Below are 17,387 nucleotides of genomic sequence, written 5' to 3'. Positions count from 1 at the left end.
GAGCGGCGAGGAACGAAGGCGAGAGGAGAAAGGTAAGAGTCGAATTTTCCGGCGAATAGAAGTTTGATCGGTTTCTTTTGCCAGTCTTTCCGTTCTCTAATTGATTCTTTGTCCGAATCTTCGATTCATTGCCCCTTGTTTACTCTCGATGTTTGTGTCTTTTATGTGAGCTCTTTTCTTCGAGACTGTTTCCGAGTCTGTTGTTTTTGTAGCGACCTACACAAATTTCCCGATGCGAATTGGATTTGATTGGTTGAGTGTTCGATATCCGACTCTTAAAAAAGGCTGGAACTTGCGACAATTTTGGAAGACCCTTTTGTTTTTTGTTGATTGAGGTGGAGGGTGTTAGTGACATTTAGGGTTTCTGTGTGTGCGTTTGGTTTGTCTGGAAGCTGTTTTCTGTCTGGATTCTGATTAGTCATATTGTGTGACAGTAATCCAGGTTGTGTTTTTTCTGTCTTCTCTGGCTCTTGATGCTACGCCAGTGATCCTGCATAACTCATATGTTTACCTCTAAATTTTCACGCCTTGGAAGCAAATGAAGATTTTATGAGTTCTTCCCTGGAAATGGCATTGAAGCCGTTAAGTAATATCTGGATTCGGCGACAGCAGTGCCCTTGTGGTGACTGGAAGTGTTACATTAGATTTGATGGAGATGATCAGACATCAGGAGCAAGTTGTCAGGTAACAAAGAGAGAGACAGAACAAGCATCATCGTCTTCGTACGACACCGTGTTCACGCCTTATGTTGGTCAAATATTCAGAACCGATGACGAGGCATTTGAATACTACATCACTTTTGCTAGGAAGAACGGGTTTTCGATCAGGAAGGCACGGTCTACTGAAAGCCAGAATTTAGGAGTCTATAGGCGAGATTTTGTTTGTTACCGTTCTGGGTTCAATCAACCTAGGAAGAAAGCCAATGTCGAGCATCCGCGTGAACGTAAATCAGTACGATGCGGATGCGATGCCAAGTTATATTTGACAAAGGAAATTGTTGATGGAGTAATTCAGTGGTATGTCTCACAGTTCAGCAATGTTCATAACCACGAACTTTTGGAGGATGACCAAGTGAGGCTGCTCCCAGCATATCGGAAGATACAGCAAGCTGATCAGGAAAGGATTCTTCTGCTGTCTAAAGCTGGGTTTCCTGTGAATCGGATAGTGAAGTTGTTGGAGCTAGAAAAGGGTGTTCAGCCGGGACAGTTGCCTTTTATAGAGAAAGACGTTAGAAACTTCGTTAGGACGTGTAAGAAGACCGTTCAAGAAAACGATGCTTTTCTTGCCGAAAAACGAGAGAATGACATACTGGAACTCCTAGAGTCCTGCAAAGCTATGGCTGAGAGGGATATGGATTTCTCTTATGACTATACAACAGACGAAAGTCATAAGGTTGAAAACCTTGCATGGTCTTATGGAGAATCTGTTCGTGCCTACTCGTTATTTGGTGATGTCGTCATTTTTGACACCACATATCGTTCAATCACCTACGGCTTGCTTCTCGGAGTGTTATTTGGTATAGACAATCATGGAAAGGCAATTCTTCTTGGATGTGTTTTGCTTCAGGATGAGAGCTGTCGTGCTTTCACATGGGCTCTACAGGTTTGTGCATGCATATTCTCACGATCATCTCTATCTAGGAACACTTTTCTTCCTTTTGTGCTTATTCCTGTCCTTTTTTGAACAGACTTTTGTCCGTTTCATGAGAGGAAGGCATCCACAGACAATTCTGACTGATATCGATACTGCGCTTATTGATGCTATAGCTAGGGAACTGCCAAATACGAACCACGTTATATTTATGTGGCACATTGTCTCCAAACTATCGAGCTGGTTTTGTCAGGCTCTTGGATCGCAGTATGAAGATTTCAGAGCCGGGTTTGAAATTTTATGTCGGACAGGGAATGCAAATGAATTTGAACAGCAATGGAATCTATTTGCCACTCGGTTTGGTCTTGCTTCAGATAAGCATGTTGCGCTGTTGTATTCACTTAGAGCATCCTGGTTGCCTTGTTATATCAGAGGTCATTTTGTCGCCCGAGCTATGACAGCTGAGTATAAACTCTCTCTAGATTCCTTCTCGAAAAGAATTGTTGCTGGACAGACATCCTTACAAGTGTTTCTTGAACAGGTTTGTAATCCTACAGAACTTAAACAATGCCCAATTTCGAAACTGTTTCCTATTATCTTGATTTCTTGCTAGGGATCATGCAGGTCGGTGCTGCTGCAAGCATGGCATACCAAAACCCCGAACAGTTTCACAACCTGAATGTGAAGACATGCATGCCTATGGAAGAACATGCCAAGAGCGTTCTCACACCTTATGCTTTCAGTGTGTTGCAAAATGAAATGGTCCTATCCATGCAATATGCGGTGTCTGAAATGCCAAATGGTTCATACATTGTACCTCACTTCAAAAAAATGGAAGGAGAATGCCTTGTGTTGTGGATCCCGGAAAATGAAGAGGTCCATTGTTCTTGCAAGGAATTTGAGCATTCGGGAATCTTGTGCAGGCATTCTCTTCGTGTGCTGTTCATGAAGAACTTCTTCCAGATACCGGACCAATACTTCCTTCTTCGATGGAGGAGGGAAAGCTCTCTTGTTCCCACGGAGAGTCAAAATGGCCAAGGCACCAGTGACTTGTGTGCTCGAGAGTTTCACTTGCTCACAGAAACTCTGCTAACAGAATCTTTGATCTCGAAAGAACGGTTTGATTATGTTCGTAAGGAACTCTCTACAATTCTTGATCATGTTAGAAATATGCCCCCAGTTGACACTTTTGTATCAGTTATGGCTTCTAATACAGCAAGTGAATACTAAGAGTTGTCTCTACTTCTTTGATGTTCTGAATCGAAAGAGCTTTTTGATTTTTGAAAGTGGAGACGAAATCCTTTCAGGCCTTCTATTCCTTGTGTTAGAATACTTAGCCAAGTAATGCACAAAAGCCATAAAGGGAGCTGTAAGGTACGTTCGATAAATTCTTTTTCTTTCCTTTTAGTGAACATGATTCGATCAGAAAGCAAAGAGATAAGTTTCATTCATTAAGGTTGTAATCTCTTCTTTGAAGAGTTTTCCTTCAGTTTCTGATATGTATAATGCATGTGGCTAACATATTTGAGAATACATGTCAGGACCATGACTGAGCTGTCCTTTCTGGACCAGGGCGGGCATGTCATAGACATTGTCCACTTTATATGGATCTACATTGAAGAGGCTGTAAGGATCGGACTTGTGCGTTACTCTGACCATTATTGATCTCTATGTTTGGAAATGTTTGCAGCATCTCGAGTCAAGATAAGGTGCAGGCAGTATTCTGATCTCGTTGATCATCTTTTTCTCCTGCACAGAACCCGGATTCGGATTCGGAAAGCAAAGAGAATATCCTAAAACCAGAATCTTGAATACCTTTTTCCCATGAAATGCTCTTTTTAATTCCTTCGTTCTATTTGCGTAAGGTGAACATTAAGACCCAAATGATGCAAATGAAGTTTTTAGATCCTAATGACTAGAGTAGATGATGTTAGATGATAAGCATAAGCATATAACCTGATGGGAGCTTCCATGGCTACCACTAGACAAAGCTTCAGAAGAAGAGGACCGATCTAAACCATCTTCTTCCGGTCGTTCTATAACGTGAGCAAAACCCGTCAATTTCTTTTTCCCCCTGTTAGATCAGTTGGAAAGAGCGGCATACAGTTCTTGGAGGTACTCTTGTGAATCTTGGGGTCACATTTAGCAGCCATGAAAGTCAGATAATGGATCTTCTTCGGTGCAGGTACGGTAGCTACCAATGTATATGAATGCGTATAGGTGTTTTTGGATGAAAACTCTGAACTATTGTTTCTGAGTACATGAATTTTCATGGCCCTGATTCTGAGGTCTATGGTGATGATGATGAACAGCCAAAGCTACAAAGCAGGAAATTTGAACCCATCTCCATCTTTGGCCAACCTTTACCAAAACAAAAAGGATTACGTGATCGTCTGAAATCGTTGACTGGTGATCTTTCATTGACCATGTGATAATGATATTATTACGTCACGAGGAATCATATTATAAACGTGTACTCTATCATTATGACCTCGTGAAGTTTGCTGAACAACTAATAAAACGAAAGCGGTAGTGGTTCGAACACCATATTCAGAATGCCCACTTTATATAATCACGATTACTGGTTAAATGAAAAAAACGAAACAATGGTTTCAGGGCCACGTGCCACATGGAAAGATCGGGATTCACGTGCCAGTCGTGTCGCACTTCATCGAAGTTGTCGCCGCAAATGTTAGGGACGAAATTGTAGAATTTGCTGCCTTGGAGGGTATTTATGTAAATTCTGACCCTCCTCCTACTCTTTCTTCCCTCTCTTCTCTCTAGTTGTGTTGTGTACCACTCTCACGCTGACTCCTCTTCTTCACCAACGTCTCTCTCTCTCTCTCTCCAGACATTGAAGGCTCAGGTAAGCCATTCTCTTCGATTTTTCTATGTTCTTTCTAGATCTCTGGGCTTCTTCGTGATTTTGTTTCTTTTCGCCTCTGATCGACAATGGAAATTACCGGTTTCTGTTTGTTTTGACGGTGTCTTTGGCCTTCGCTTTTTTCATTCCCCAAAATGTCGTTCTCTTACGCCGATCATTACGTCTGATTGATCCGAGATTTCGCTTCGCTCGCTTTCGTTTGACGAGAAACTCCGCTTTCTTCCGATTGCGTATATTTCTTCGTGTTTGTGTTTGTATTGTGTATTTAGACGAATGGTTTCTGGAATTTTCTTCTGTTGCGTCAAAGTTTCGCTCTCGTGTTAATCCGTGTTTTGAAATGAGAAAGTTGTGTGATCTGGCTCATGGAATTAAGCCCTTTTGAGTTTTGTCGAAAAAAGATGCCGTGATTCACTCGAGCATTTTTTTGGGGTGGCAATGGAACCTTCGTTCATTGTTTTACTTGTGGGACTGTTTGTAGATTCACGATGGCTCCCGCAGCAGATTCAGTAAAATCTAGAGGTACATGATTCACATTCTTCTATTACGTGTTTGTTCTTTCTGATGCATATTAGAATTTTAGATTCACCAAACCCTTCTTGTTCACACATTCATACATGTTGTTGAACAGATGTTTGCATCGTGGGTGTCGCACGTACACCTATGGGTGGCTTCCTCGGTTCTCTTTCTTCCTTACCTGCCACAAAGCTTGGATCAATAGCTATCGAAGGTCAGAAGGAAAAAAACAATTATGCCCATCTAAGCTTTTGGGTGCAAATTCGTTTTGTATTAACTCGTCACTGCATTACCTTGCAGCTGCTCTGAAGAGGGCAAATGTTGATCCATCCCTTGTCCAAGAAGTTATTTTTGGCAATGTCCTTAGTGCAAATTTGGGCCAGGCGCCTGCTAGACAGGCCGCTTTAGGAGCGGGAATCCCTAATTCTGTTATTTGTACCACAGTAAACAAGGTCTGTGCATCAGGAATGAAAGGTGAGAACTTGACCTTTGAGCAAAAGTTTTAATCGTTTTCTATCTGTATAAGGAAAACAATTTTGATTTGAGTTGGGGGGATTTCAGCGGTGATGCTTGCTGCTCAAAGTATCCAGTTGGGAGTCAATGAGATTGTTGTGGCGGGTGGCATGGAAAGCATGTCAAATGTTCCGAAATATCTGGCGGAAGCAAGGTTGCTAATAGCTGCAGCTGGACCATTCGTTGTACCCTATATATAAATTGAGGTTTCTGATTTGATTTTTATTGCAGAAAAGGATCTCGTTTTGGCCATGACTCTCTTGTAGACGGAATGCTAAAAGATGGACTCTGGGATGTTTATAACGACTGTGGAATGGGAAGTTGTGCAGAACTATGCGCCGAGAAATATCAGATAACAAGAGAGCAGCAGGTATTACTGCTATGGTGTCCAGTTTTCTCAAATTTAAAATTGTGGTCTGTGGGGTTAGTAAATACTTAGACTATGCAAGTGTTTTTTGTTATTTGTGGATGCTTGTCTTTATCAGTAATCAGTTCCTCCAGACCAATTTGATCTTACTTTTGTAAGCAGGGTCATGGTTTATGGAAAGTCAAATGCTCCGTGAGTTGACAATTGCCATGTTGATGATTTGTGCAGGATGATTATGCCATTCAGAGTTTTGAGCGTGGAATCGCTGCCCAGGAGGACCATGCCTTTACATGGGAAATTGTTCCGGTTAGTGCAGCTTTAGATTAGCTTTTGCGATGTACAAGACATGGTGTAAGCTCAAATGGTCGTGCAGGTCGAAGTTTCTGGAGGAAGAGGAAGGCCATCAACCATTGTTGATAAGGATGACGGTCTTGGAAAGGTGATGCCTTTATATGTCATATATCCTGTATGATTTTCACTTTAGACATTGAACAATACAATGGTTTTCAAGACACATGTCTTTATATGTCATATATCCTGTCTAATCCTTTTCTTCCCACTGGTTCATCATACTTACAAAATGTGAAAACAATGATTGAATTGCTGAAGAAGAAAAACCTAAAAACTAAGATTTCTGATTTGCTCCATTTATGGGTGTCTTATATGATCCTGGTCCTCTTGACAGTTTGATGCGGCAAAATTGAGGAAACTTCGACCAAGTTTCAAGGACAATGGAGGCACTGTTACAGCTGGAAATGCATCTAGCATAAGGTTAGGGTCTTACGTTAATCAGATAACAATATTTGGGTCCTATATTAATCATATAACTATGTAGACAGCGTATCTTGGCCAAACTTGCAGCCTCTTTTTTCTTAAGCATATTTTGTCTGCCATGACAGTGATGGTGCAGCTGCTCTTGTCCTAGTGAGTGGAGAGAAGGCGCTTCAGCTCGGCCTTCAAGTACTTGGAAAAGTTAAAGGGTATGCCGATGCAGCCCAGGTATGTCACTTATAATGTTGTGTGCTTTTCATTCTCCCCTAAGTATCGTGCTCAACAGGATTTGCATCTGTGGAATCAGTGATTTGAAACTAGATCTCTTGCCCTGTTCGATTGTTAATTGGATTGCGCTTGCAGGAACCAGAGTTTTTCACAACTGCTCCTGCCCTTGCCATTCCGAAAGCTATAGGACATGCTGGTTTAGAGGCTTCTCAAATCGATTTCTACGAGATCAATGAAGCATTTTCTGTAAGGCACCCTTTCAATCTTTCCTCTTCTCTTGTATGTACAATTCCCAGACCAACTACCCAATAGCTAAGTTTCCTTAAATTTCTTACTTGGGCAGGTAGTAGCTCTTGCAAATCAGAAACTACTCGGGCTTAATCCGGTTTGTACTTGAAAAACACTCTCCTGTAATAAGTAATCAACTCGACCTCTACTTTATTGATTCTCAAGAACTTTGGTGGGCGGATACTGTGTGCGTTCACAGGAAAAAGTGAACGTGAATGGTGGAGCTGTCTCCTTGGGGCATCCTCTAGGTTGCAGCGGTGCCCGTATACTCGTCACCCTGCTCGGGGTAAACAATCGCCGCCACACAATCGTTCTCCGTGAAATGTATTTGCAATTACATAAGTTAGCTTTTCTAAAAACTGTAAGCCGACAATTGTTCAGGTGCTAAGGCAGAGAAATGGAAAGTATGGAGTTGGAGGAGTCTGCAATGGAGGAGGAGGAGCTTCTGCCCTCGTGCTTGAACTTGTCTGATGCGTTTGCATCTTCCAGGTAACACTCGTCATCAATCTCTCTTCTGTCTGATTCTAATAGTATAATATCAAATGATTTCCGGACATAATTATGAAATGTGATTGTGTTTGTCTTTGTGCCTTCAGGTTCTTGACTCTGGGTTTGTTCTCCAAATTTGAAGAGCTGTCTGTCTGTTTGTTTTTCATCGATCTATTTCGTCAAATAAAGTGAGAGTAGTGATGATGTTTGTTCACCTGAGTTATTGTACTTACTGTACGGACAAGATTCCGTGGAATTTAATGATGTCTTAATTTTTAGAAACCTAAAAGAAAATTCAATATAAAAAATAAAAATATGTGTACATGCAAATTTTTTTAAAAATTAAAATAATAACTAACCGTAATGCCAATGATTTTATAGAGTTGGATATTTATAAATTAGAATTTTGATTATTTTTATAATTCGGTTTTTCCATTTTATAAATTTAAATTCAATTTTAAATTTCATTCAGTTTATTATTTCTGTTATTGATAAAAAAAATTATATATTTTCTAAAAGAATTGCAGAGTTATTCGATTATTTTTATTACAGAAGAAAGTTCGTCCTACTATTTTAAAAAATGCGGTGCATGATAATAAGATTGATTTTTAAAATTAAAAACTCAAAAAAGGAAAAAGAACACATCATCGCGGGCTTTGAAAGTCGTTGAGTCCCATTAGTGGGGCCCAGCCCATATTACGACGTTCCTCAATTCTCCAGCGGGAAGGAGAGAAAAGGAGAGAAGGGTTCGCCTCCTCATCAAATCTTCTCCGCTCACCGGCCATGGCGGTACCATATCTCCCTCATTCCCTTTCGTTTGATCCATTTTCCAATCCCCTTTACAACTTTAATTTATCAGTATGGCCTAGAGATTGATTATCCGTTCGATCTGTTGTTTTGATTTTGAATGCGCATTTGGAGAAATCATCATTCCGTGAAGAGATGAATCGATTTCGGGGAAATTAGTGAACGCTGCATTTTAGGTGTTCATTGTCGTTTTTGATCATCTACTTCCATTTTTCATTCCGTAGTCTCTGGTTTTGATAATCTTGTGACGTAATTTCTCTCTCTCTCTCTCTCTCTCTCTCTTTTTTTTTTAAAATTACAATAGGATTCAGAACGCGACATATTGTTGTTGTAGGTACAATTTCTTGCCGTTGTTATTGTAATCATCAATTCGTGATTTGCAAACTTTCTCCGAATGTTTCCATTATCAGCTTGTGGTTTTGGTTCATGTGGTTCTTTGCTTGGTTGAAGCCATATTCAGGTGCTTTTCCCATGGCTTTTCGTTGTGGGGTTTGGACTTAAAAACGATTCTCCTTGCTCGTTACGATGTGCCCTTTAAATCTGATGATCCACTCTCGTATCTTGTTGCCATCTAATTCGGCCGTGGAATCGCTTAGTTTGCACGCAGGGATAAGGCCGAGTTTAACTTCATCAAGATTTGTTTTATGTTCACAGTATCCATTTATGTCTGTATGATTTTTGATGTTTTCATGTTGGGAGAGTCCATAGTAGCAACAGTTGCACTAACCCCTCTTGGCTCTCCTTTGAGGCTGAACATTTTTCTTTTGGGTGAATTTTCTGGTTTGAAAACCATAATGAAGGAGAAGGAGAAGGGTCAGCACTTGCCCAAGTTCGGGGAATGGGATGTGAACGACCCGGCATCGGCCGATGGATTCACTGTTATATTCAACAAGGCCCGGAACGAGAGGAAGGGCGGTACCAAAACCGACACCCCTAGCAAAGATTCTCGCAGCCACAAGAAGAACACCGTCGTTCTTGGGAAGCCTCAATCTGTAAGCAATTCCAAAATCATTCCTTTTTGGTTAACAACTTGTCCTTCAGTTTTGGAATCATGATTTCGACATCGATTCGCACTCACCCGGATGATACATAACCTTTTTTTTGGTATATATGGGTCTGAATCTGTATACATATATATATAGTAGTATGTCGTATTTTGGGGAGGTTTGGTGCTTATGATGGTGTGATGGTTTGGGTCATTGAGATGCAGAAACGATGGTTATGCTGCGTAAAAGCCGAACGTGCCGATTGAACTCTGTTTATGAAGAGTGGGAGCTTGAGGTTGATGAGCTGTCTACACCAAAAGATGAAGAAAATGGCGCTTAAGAGAATAATGTTTGTCTTTTTTATTTTATCTATAAACGACTAAGATTTATTGACGAAATTCTTCTCTCCCATGTGGATTCTGTTAATAAAAATTATCTAATTCTACTATTTCCCCTTATTTTTTGTTTTTATCGAGATGATAGAGATGGCGACGACGAATACGGAATACTCGTCTCAATCTTGAAACATGTTCCGTACTTGTCGGAACAATTTAAGCTAGTTTTCTCGACTCACGTCCATCTTGTCGAGTACCAAATATTCAGAAACTCGAGACTCGATCGGGCTTTCGAAAAATAGCGCACTTCAAACCTACAGACTTCGGGTTTTTGGATCGGATCCAGATCGGGCTTCGACTTGACCTGAAACCCTATTTTTTTTTAAATATTAATAAAAAATTAAAAAAAATAAATTTTATAGAACAAATATAACAGAACGTCACGATCCGAACCCAAACCTATCTATAGAGGTGAACTTCGGATTTGATTATTTAGACCCGGAAAAAAAATCGGACTAGCTCGAACCTGAGCCCGAAATCTTCGGGATAAATACAGACTCTAGATCCGTACGAGCTCGGATCGAACCGACCCGAATGATACCCTAATTTTTAGCCATTGAGATTACTGCCATATCATATATGCGGACAAGTAGATATATGTATTTGCAATGGAGGTTTTGACTTTATATAAATATATTTTTATATCCAAATTAATTTTTATCATATATTTTACTAACTAATTTTCTTTTATCGAGAAACTCGCCAACATCTTTTATATCCGTTTTTTCCCCCCAAATATTTGATATAAAATAACTATTGAATAATTTGAGCAAAAGAGAAGCATAACAAAATTAAAATAAAAATGCTTGATAGAAGCCAAATTCACATGATAAATGTTGGGTCATAATCAATTCAAATAATAAAACAAGCATCGACATAAAACATTTTACATCTGGTCATCTAAACCAATTGGGTTTTCAGCCAAATTGATATTATAAAATATTGGTCAACATTTACATGAAATTTAGATGCAATAATGTTACCCTAATGTAACAAAAAAAAAAAAAAAGACAAAAAGAGGCTTCCTTCCTTTTCCAATGAAGGTCTTTTTCTCTATACAAAGAGGCTTTCCATATGAAACTTAGACTGAGATGTCTCTGCCAAAAAGTTCACTGATTCCCTTCGCGGGATCCCTTTGTTTCACAATTGATTCTCCGACAAGAACCTGCCAAGATCGAAACACCGTGCAATAGAACTAGAATCAGACTGGTTTCCTGTTCTAAGAATGCAAACACTTCTAGTACAATAGGCTATTGAAGATGTGCTATTACTGATCTGATGCCATTTGAAGATGAAACTTATCGAGTTTGTAAATCTTACAGCTTTGACGCCAGCTTCTTGTACATAAGCAATGTCCTCGGGTGTGAATAATCCAGATTCTCCGACCACCTTGAACGTTAAATGCAAGGACATAAGATAAGATGTATAAGAGTATGAGTGTATTCTTGTCATAGTAAATAGTACAAGAAGCATGATAAGATAGCCTCTGAATTGGCTTTTGGATGACCATCAGTTGCTGCAATTTCAAGATGTATATGATGTAGAAGAGAGGTGGGTTTTCGGGTTTGCTTACCAGTATGTCTTTTTGGCGAATTAGCTCTCCACGCTCTCCTTCGAGGAGCTTCTTTGTGTTGCTGACGTCAACCTCAAACGTTTCTGCAAGAAGAGGAAGAATGGATTTGTGTGCCTAAATGAATATGCTGACCATGAATAGAGGTTGTACCTCTCGGTATAACGACGTTGTGTTCAAGCTTCTTACCAAGATTACGGTTGTTGATGCCAACAAGCTCGATACCTTCTATTGCAAGAACACGGTCCATCTCTCTTTCGTTGTGCACCTAGTATAGGGAAACAATTTTGTTGGCTCAAATAAGAGATAAAAGCATCCGGTGTTGCTTCATTTACACCTAAAAGTATAGTTTCTGACATATTTGTCAGGCATATCTGCATAAGTTCTGAAGAAAAAGATTCAAACCTCAACAAGTGTAGCCAACCCAAGCATCTTGCAGATTTTAGTCATGTATTTGATGTCGAGGTCAGGCAAAACAGCAGCAATCAAGAGAACTGCATCAGCGCCCTTGGTTCTAGCATAGTATATCTGCCATGCTTCTACGATGAATTCTTTGCAGAGCAAGGGGCACTGTATTGCACAGAAGATAGAATTAGAACTTATTTGTGTACCATATATAGTCACAGGAAAGATTTGAAAGCGATTACACGGCTTAAACCCAAGAAAATGTCATGGGGAAAAAGACCTTAACACCAGCATTCCTTATAGATTCCAAGTTCTCGAAGCTTCCCTATTTGGAGATGGAATTGGGTTAGAGAACATTGACAGATGCTTATCTTTGCTTCAATATGAGCAAGTTTCCTTAGTATTGTGGGAAGAGAAAGAGTAAAGCATGAAGAGAACTTTAGAAGTGGTCTAGGAAATCATCTCCTTCATACTATTTACCTTAAAGAATTTCTCATCAGTCAAAACGCTAAGACATGCTGCTCCACCCTTCTCATAAGCTTGTGCAATTGCCACCTAACATTTCAAACCTTGAGAAGCATAATAAGCAAAGCAATGCAGTAAAAGCAAGATGTTATATAAATAAGCAACACCCTACAGATATAAGAAAATGTAAATTACCCATTTCCCCTATGATAGACATATGAGAAGTTAAAACCATGTTCGGGCTATAGTCTGTAACTCAATTCCATTTCTACTGATTTAACATAGGCTGACCCCAAATGAACTTGGGAATGAGACGATGTTGTTGTTGTTGTTGTAACATAGGCCTTTGGTCCATATTATAACAGAAAACTACATGACTGACACAATGAGAAAACGGATGGGGAAAGTTCCTTACTGGGTCAAAATCCTCTCTAAGGATTCCTCGGCTTGGAGAAGCTTTCTTCACCTCGGCTATTAAACCTGGTAGCCCGGTTCTCTGATGGGCAGCTCTAAGAGCACCAACAAAGTCTCTAGTAGGAGGAGCATTGTCGAGAGCCTTCTTCAGAAAACCGAGAGGCCTTCGCTCTTTCATCTAGAGAAACCAACAAACGAGGTCACTGCCATTTGAATCAATCAGAACAAATCAACCGAAAAGACAACATGGAAGACAGAAACTGGAGAGAATGAACAAGACTTATTTTTATACCACAGCAACTTCCTTGTCCTTGTGCCATATGATCTCTTCCAAGATGTTGCGAGGAACATTTCCCTCGTTCTGGAGGCGGAACTCAAAGGGTCCAACGTAATGCTGCGGAGGCCCTGAAGGTGGCCTTCTCCTTATTCTTATACCCTGACTAGCTACTACCTCATCCTGAAACATCACTCCTCCCTCCAGTTCCTTGACTTTGAGATGATTTTCTTTGCCCAGAGTAGATCCATCGATTTCAGACTGCAAATACAACCACAGATAAGTGCTTAATCCTCAAACTACTCACTTGCTTTCTTCAAACCTCGAAAATTCCCTATGGCGGAACCATTCGGCTTTCAGGAATATCATTGAAGATGATTGATTCGACATAATCTGAAACATGTTATCACCGCATTCACGAAGCAATGGTAGAAAATCTTGGTGCGACTAACGATTCTGATAGAAATCCAGCACAAGAGATTGTTTAATCTAATGAATCAGCAACAATGACTACATAATATCAAACAAAACCAAAACCGAACATCGGCAGCCATACATACTCTAAAACCCCAGAAAAATCTTCCGATGCTGATTACAAAATCAGGAACATCCTCGAAAACTCGAAACTGGAAACCGAGAACCAACATTTGCCCACAAAAGAAAAGAAACCCAAAAGGCTGCGAGAGTATGGGGACAGAGACGGCACCTGTTGAGCACGAAGAGGAGAGAATGAGCGACCGTTGAGTCTCCCGGAGTTCACCGGAGAAAATCTCCGATGAATCGAGAAGCTGCGGTTGCGTGAGGGGAAGGCTTGAACCGGGAGTCTCGGGACGTTTCTCTGCAAGGACACGAGTCCTTCCATTTTCTCAGATTGTCCGAAGATCTCCGGAGATAGATTTTGAATAATAAAGAAAAATCAAGATCGAAATCCTAAAAATTCTTGAGGTTTTGATGATCAGCTTCTCGCCGGAGTCCGAAGGAACTGGGCAAGCGATATGATGAATGGGCTTGGTGGGTAATTTTTGAGCGGCAGATAACCAAAGGCAAATCGCTTTGCCCCGCCGGTAAATGACCAAACTACCCTCACACTATATTCTCTGATTTTAGTTTTTTTTTTAATGAAAAATTGATTTGAATATTTTTAAAATAAATTTGAACTGATTCTTCTACCGTTAGAAATTATTCGATGAAAGGCTACCACTATAATTATGCATTTTATATTGGGACAAACCCAAAACAAATCCTATATTTTGCTACTTACTAAAATTAAATCCTACACTTAAAACTCATTATTTAAAATACTCAATAATACAAATTAATTAAAAAAGACCGAAAAACCATATCTTTTTGCCGTAGCAATTTACATGAGAGACTTCTATATTTTCCACATTAAGTTCAATTCTATGCGGAAAATATGGGAAGCAGTAAGATTTAAAATACGATTTTTTCAATTAAAAAATATCTAAATAAATAGACAAAAACACGGCTTCAAATTAATCAGAGTGAAATTAGAAATGTATATAATTAACCAAAAAAAAATCTAGTAAAAACACAATCACATGTCTTCTGAATCTCTCTCAGCTACAGCTACAGCAACAGACAACATCGACTCAAAAAACAAAACACAGGAGGAGAATCCAACATATCTCTAAAGAGCTTAGTTCCCATCTACATGAGAGAGGACTAAAAGTTGCCGAGATACGATCTTCTTCTAGATGCTTCTAGACAGAAACCTTAAGACGATAATCTACCTTGCATAAGGGTGGTACCTGCTACTTCCACCGTACCCGCCTCCCATCCTACCACCACCACCGTACGGCCCTCCGGCACCACCACCGCTGCCGTAGCTCGGTCCAGGACCTGAGTCGTAACCCCCCGCCGGCCCTGAACCACCGTATCCTCCATACCCTCCTCCACCACCACGTCCATACCCACCCATCGCACCACCACCACCAGTCCCACCATATCCACCACCACCGTAGGGTCCATACCTACTAGAGTAACTGCCACCACCGCCTCCGCCAAAAGGAGAATCACCTCGGTACCCACCATAACCACCTGCACCTCCATACCCGCCGCTGCCACCTCCATAACCGCCATAACCCCCTGGGCCGAAGTCTGGACCACCGGGACCATATCCACCATAATCACCAAACCTACCACCACCAAACCCTCCCATTGATGACCTATAAGGACCAGGACCATACCCACCACCACCACTACCATAACCATAATCTCCGTACCCTCCGTAACCTTCATGGTATGGACGTCCTCTAGACTCGTTACCATATGCAGGACCAGGAGGTGGATTTGAGGGTTTCTTTGGTTCAGCCTTCTTTACCTCAACCTACAATAAGGAACCAAGTTAACCTAGTTCTATGAGCCTATAATAACAAGGATCACTTTTGCAACCGCTCTAGCTTAAGACTCGTGCAGACTCCTGAATGATACCAAGTCCAACAGATTCACAACACTCGGCACTAGTTTGGAAATTTTAGTATAATCAAACACCACAAGCATACATACATGTTTCAAGTACAGATGAGATTCAAAAACTAACCATGGACTCACCTTAGTACCGGCCAGGTCAATCATATTTCCACCAGCAAGTAAATCATCGACAACTCTTTCACTGTCAAATACAACAAAACCAAATCCCCGTGAACGCTTAGACACGTGGTCTCTTATTATTTCATGCTCCACCACTTTTCCATACTTCGAGAAGAAGCTCTCAAACTCATCTGACATTTGGGAGAAGGGCCAAAGTCAGCAGGCAAATTCATGACTAAAATGTTCAAATGGAGCACTTGGCAAAAGATTAAAAGGCGTGTACCTTCAGTCACAGTTGATGGAATCCCGCCAACAAATATTTTCTTCGTTTTGAACTCAGTAGGTGTCCCCATACCTTTAGGGATGGTTCTCTTGATCTCAACCTGATCAACATAGTTATTACTATTAGGCCATAATTCCCCTCATTTTGGGAACCAAAAGCGATGTTTCTTTCAAAGACGAAAAGGAGGGAGGAACCAGAAGCCCTCCTGCTTCCGTTTATCAAACAAACAGAAGAGGTTAAATGAATTTAATGAAATACTTTTGGAACAATCAACATGTCCAAACAGAAACTTAACCCCCAAAATAACCCCAACTCTCAGCAAATGCACAAATAAAAATGAATAATATCGCAGGAAACAAACTGAAAAAGACTAAAAAGCTTACTTCTTTGCCACAGATGGCATGTACATCTTGAATGACAGCGTCAACCACGGAAGGGTCTGCGTAAGTGATGAATCCAAAACCTCTCGGCCGACCCGTATGACGGTCTTTCATAATCACCGAATCGGTAATCTCCCCATACTTTCCGAAATGCTTGACAAAAATATCTAAAGAAACATCATAGATCATCAAAGGGAGCAATTGATCGATCGAACAAGCATAAGAAGGAAAAAGGTCGCAAACTAAAATAAAGGAACCATCTTAACCACTCGATTGATTGGTATCAACAGCACGACTAATAAGGATCGTATAAGCGCACCTAAGGTTGTATCCTTAGCTAAACCTCCAACAAAGATCTTCCTATAGAAAGACACACAAAAAGATCAAAATCCTTGAGAAATCTGTCTTCCCTGATTCGCATTAAACCTAAAAGGAGTAGAAACCTAAAAAGCCATCGATGCGTACGGAAGGGGAGAGAGAGCGAGAAGGAGAAAGAGAAAAGCACGCTTACCCAAGACCCGCTCCGTCGCCGGAGTGAGGGTTATCGCCCTTCCGAGAGCCCATGTGAGTCACAAAACCTTGCGATCGAGAGAAGGAGCCGATTAATCAGAGACAAGACCCAGATTCAAAAGGTTTACAGGGTTCGAGTTTGGAGGAAATTGGGAATTAGGGTTTTCGAGGTTTGGATTGGGGATTTTCTGAAGTTTCTGGAGGCCGAACGAGCTAGCGACGGCACACACACAAATTATAAGGCCGCAGAAGTTTCACACCGCAAATTTAATGTGAAAAGCCATGTCGGAAATTTCTGCCCAAACCAATATATACACACACACATTATGTAATAAATTAAAACAAACAAATCAGAAATATATGAATACTTCTAAATTTTATTATCCAATTTAAAATAATGATATATATAAAAAATATCTATAATAATTTTAAAAATAGATTTACAAATAAAAAATCAATGAATTCATAACTATTTAAATCAAGTTTGTTACTAGTTAAGATAATATAAAATAAAATATCAATCTTATTATTTAATATTATATTATGATATGATGTAGATTAATACTAAATAATTTGTTTTTCAAAAATATTTGTTACAAAATATATAAAAAAATATAAGAATTAAAAACAATATTTTTAGTTATTCATACACAAAATATTTTAAAATAAATATTAAATTAAAAATTATGGTAAAACTCATAAAAA

The 17,387-nt window shown here is 40.0% G+C and overlaps 5 protein-coding genes across 7 annotated transcripts; 3 read left to right on the top strand and 2 right to left on the bottom strand.

Moving 5' to 3' along the window:
- Positions 1–2,867, top strand: LOC104819036 (putative protein FAR1-RELATED SEQUENCE 10). The gene is made up of 4 exons (XM_019203250.1): positions 1–32; positions 435–1,602; positions 1,688–2,131; positions 2,215–2,867. The coding sequence occupies exons 2-4, from the start codon at positions 550–552 to the stop codon at positions 2,818–2,820; spliced, it is 2,103 nt and encodes a 700-aa protein (XP_019058795.1). The 5' UTR covers positions 1–32; positions 435–549; the 3' UTR covers positions 2,821–2,867.
- A 1,487-nt stretch (positions 2,868–4,354) lies between these two features.
- On the top strand, positions 4,355–7,932 carry LOC104819035 (acetyl-CoA acetyltransferase, cytosolic 1). Its single transcript, XM_010548900.2, has 15 exons — positions 4,355–4,456; positions 4,953–4,993; positions 5,103–5,201; positions 5,288–5,461; positions 5,549–5,654; positions 5,732–5,870; positions 6,096–6,173; positions 6,241–6,306; positions 6,553–6,638; positions 6,767–6,866; positions 7,002–7,112; positions 7,210–7,251; positions 7,354–7,440; positions 7,536–7,643; positions 7,751–7,932. The coding sequence occupies exons 2-14, from the start codon at positions 4,960–4,962 to the stop codon at positions 7,623–7,625; spliced, it is 1,212 nt and encodes a 403-aa protein (XP_010547202.1). The 5' UTR covers positions 4,355–4,456; positions 4,953–4,959; the 3' UTR covers positions 7,626–7,643; positions 7,751–7,932.
- Positions 7,933–8,326: 394 nt separating this feature from the next.
- LOC104819034 (RPM1-interacting protein 4-like) lies at positions 8,327–9,884 on the top strand. 2 transcript variants are annotated; one of them, XM_010548897.2, is made up of 3 exons: positions 8,327–8,432; positions 9,251–9,442; positions 9,655–9,884. In XM_010548897.2, exons 1-3 carry the CDS (start codon positions 8,427–8,429, stop codon positions 9,700–9,702), a joined length of 246 nt encoding a protein of 81 aa, XP_010547199.1. In that variant the 5' UTR covers positions 8,327–8,426; the 3' UTR covers positions 9,703–9,884. The 2 variants fall into 2 exon arrangements, with proteins under 2 accessions (XP_010547199.1, XP_010547201.1); XM_010548899.2 differs by having other exon boundaries at positions 8,328–8,432; positions 9,661–9,884.
- Positions 9,885–10,724: 840 nt separating this feature from the next.
- On the bottom strand, positions 10,725–13,972 carry LOC104819033 (indole-3-glycerol phosphate synthase, chloroplastic). Its single transcript, XM_010548896.1, has 10 exons — positions 13,666–13,972; positions 12,978–13,220; positions 12,687–12,863; positions 12,287–12,361; positions 12,087–12,131; positions 11,807–11,971; positions 11,591–11,669; positions 11,405–11,487; positions 11,152–11,220; positions 10,725–10,996 (listed from the first exon to the last, which is right to left on the bottom strand). Exons 1-10 carry the CDS (start codon positions 13,819–13,821, stop codon positions 10,913–10,915), a joined length of 1,176 nt encoding a protein of 391 aa, XP_010547198.1. The 5' UTR covers positions 13,822–13,972; the 3' UTR covers positions 10,725–10,912.
- Positions 13,973–14,430: 458 nt separating this feature from the next.
- On the bottom strand, positions 14,431–16,944 carry LOC104819032 (heterogeneous nuclear ribonucleoproteins A2/B1-like). 2 transcript variants are annotated; one of them, XM_010548894.2, is made up of 6 exons: positions 16,684–16,944; positions 16,492–16,532; positions 16,176–16,339; positions 15,793–15,892; positions 15,531–15,700; positions 14,431–15,306 (listed from the first exon to the last, which is right to left on the bottom strand). In XM_010548894.2, the coding sequence occupies exons 1-6, from the start codon at positions 16,734–16,736 to the stop codon at positions 14,707–14,709; spliced, it is 1,128 nt and encodes a 375-aa protein (XP_010547196.1). In that variant the 5' UTR covers positions 16,737–16,944; the 3' UTR covers positions 14,431–14,706. The 2 variants fall into 2 exon arrangements, with proteins under 2 accessions (XP_010547196.1, XP_010547197.1); XM_010548895.1 differs by lacking the exon at positions 16,492–16,532.
- Positions 16,945–17,387: the final 443 nt, after the last annotated feature.

The sequence above is a fragment of the Tarenaya hassleriana genome, unplaced genomic scaffold (genome assembly GCF_000463585.1).
Source record: "Tarenaya hassleriana unplaced genomic scaffold, ASM46358v1 Cleome3, whole genome shotgun sequence".
In the NCBI taxonomy this organism is placed as follows: domain Eukaryota; kingdom Viridiplantae; phylum Streptophyta; class Magnoliopsida; order Brassicales; family Cleomaceae; genus Tarenaya; species Tarenaya hassleriana.
Note: the sequence above shows the minus strand (reverse complement) of the source record. Positions and strands in the feature narration are given on the sequence as shown.

What these genes read in the sequence shown, in the direction of transcription:
- LOC104819032 (XM_010548894.2), bottom strand. Translation starts at nt 16,736, where the DNA reads ATGGGCTCTCGGAAGGGCGATAACCCTCACTCCGGCGACGGAGCGGGT. An exon ending in GGCGACGGAGCGGGTCTTGG is followed by an intron (nt 16,533 to 16,683) that starts GTAAGCGTGCTT and finishes GTCTTTCTATAG; the next exon opens with GAAGATCTTTGTTGGAGGTT. An exon ending in AGCTAAGGATACAACCTTAG is followed by an intron (nt 16,340 to 16,491) that starts GTGCGCTTATAC and finishes ATGTTTCTTTAG; the next exon opens with ATATTTTTGTCAAGCATTTC.
- LOC104819036 (XM_019203250.1), top strand. Translation starts at nt 550, where the DNA reads ATGAGTTCTTCCCTGGAAATGGCATTGAAGCCGTTAAGTAATATCTGG. An exon ending in CTTTCACATGGGCTCTACAG is followed by an intron (nt 1,603 to 1,687) that starts GTTTGTGCATGC and finishes TTTTTTGAACAG; the next exon opens with ACTTTTGTCCGTTTCATGAG. An exon ending in TACAAGTGTTTCTTGAACAG is followed by an intron (nt 2,132 to 2,214) that starts GTTTGTAATCCT and finishes GGGATCATGCAG; the next exon opens with GTCGGTGCTGCTGCAAGCAT.
- LOC104819035 (XM_010548900.2), top strand. Translation starts at nt 4,960, where the DNA reads ATGGCTCCCGCAGCAGATTCAGTAAAATCTAGAG. An exon ending in TTACATGGGAAATTGTTCCG is followed by an intron (nt 6,174 to 6,240) that starts GTTAGTGCAGCT and finishes ATGGTCGTGCAG; the next exon opens with GTCGAAGTTTCTGGAGGAAG. An exon ending in AACTACTCGGGCTTAATCCG is followed by an intron (nt 7,252 to 7,353) that starts GTTTGTACTTGA and finishes GTGCGTTCACAG; the next exon opens with GAAAAAGTGAACGTGAATGG.
- LOC104819033 (XM_010548896.1), bottom strand. Translation starts at nt 13,821, where the DNA reads ATGGAAGGACTCGTGTCCTTGCAGAGAAACGTCCCGAGACTCCCGGTT. An exon ending in CTCCTCTTCGTGCTCAACAG is followed by an intron (nt 13,221 to 13,665) that starts GTGCCGTCTCTG and finishes TTGTATTTGCAG; the next exon opens with TCTGAAATCGATGGATCTAC. An exon ending in TAAGGAATGCTGGTGTTAAG is followed by an intron (nt 11,972 to 12,086) that starts GTCTTTTTCCCC and finishes TGTGCAATACAG; the next exon opens with TGCCCCTTGCTCTGCAAAGA.
- LOC104819034 (XM_010548897.2), top strand. An exon ending in TTCTTGGGAAGCCTCAATCT is followed by an intron (nt 9,443 to 9,654) that starts GTAAGCAATTCC and finishes TGGGTCATTGAG; the next exon opens with ATGCAGAAACGATGGTTATG.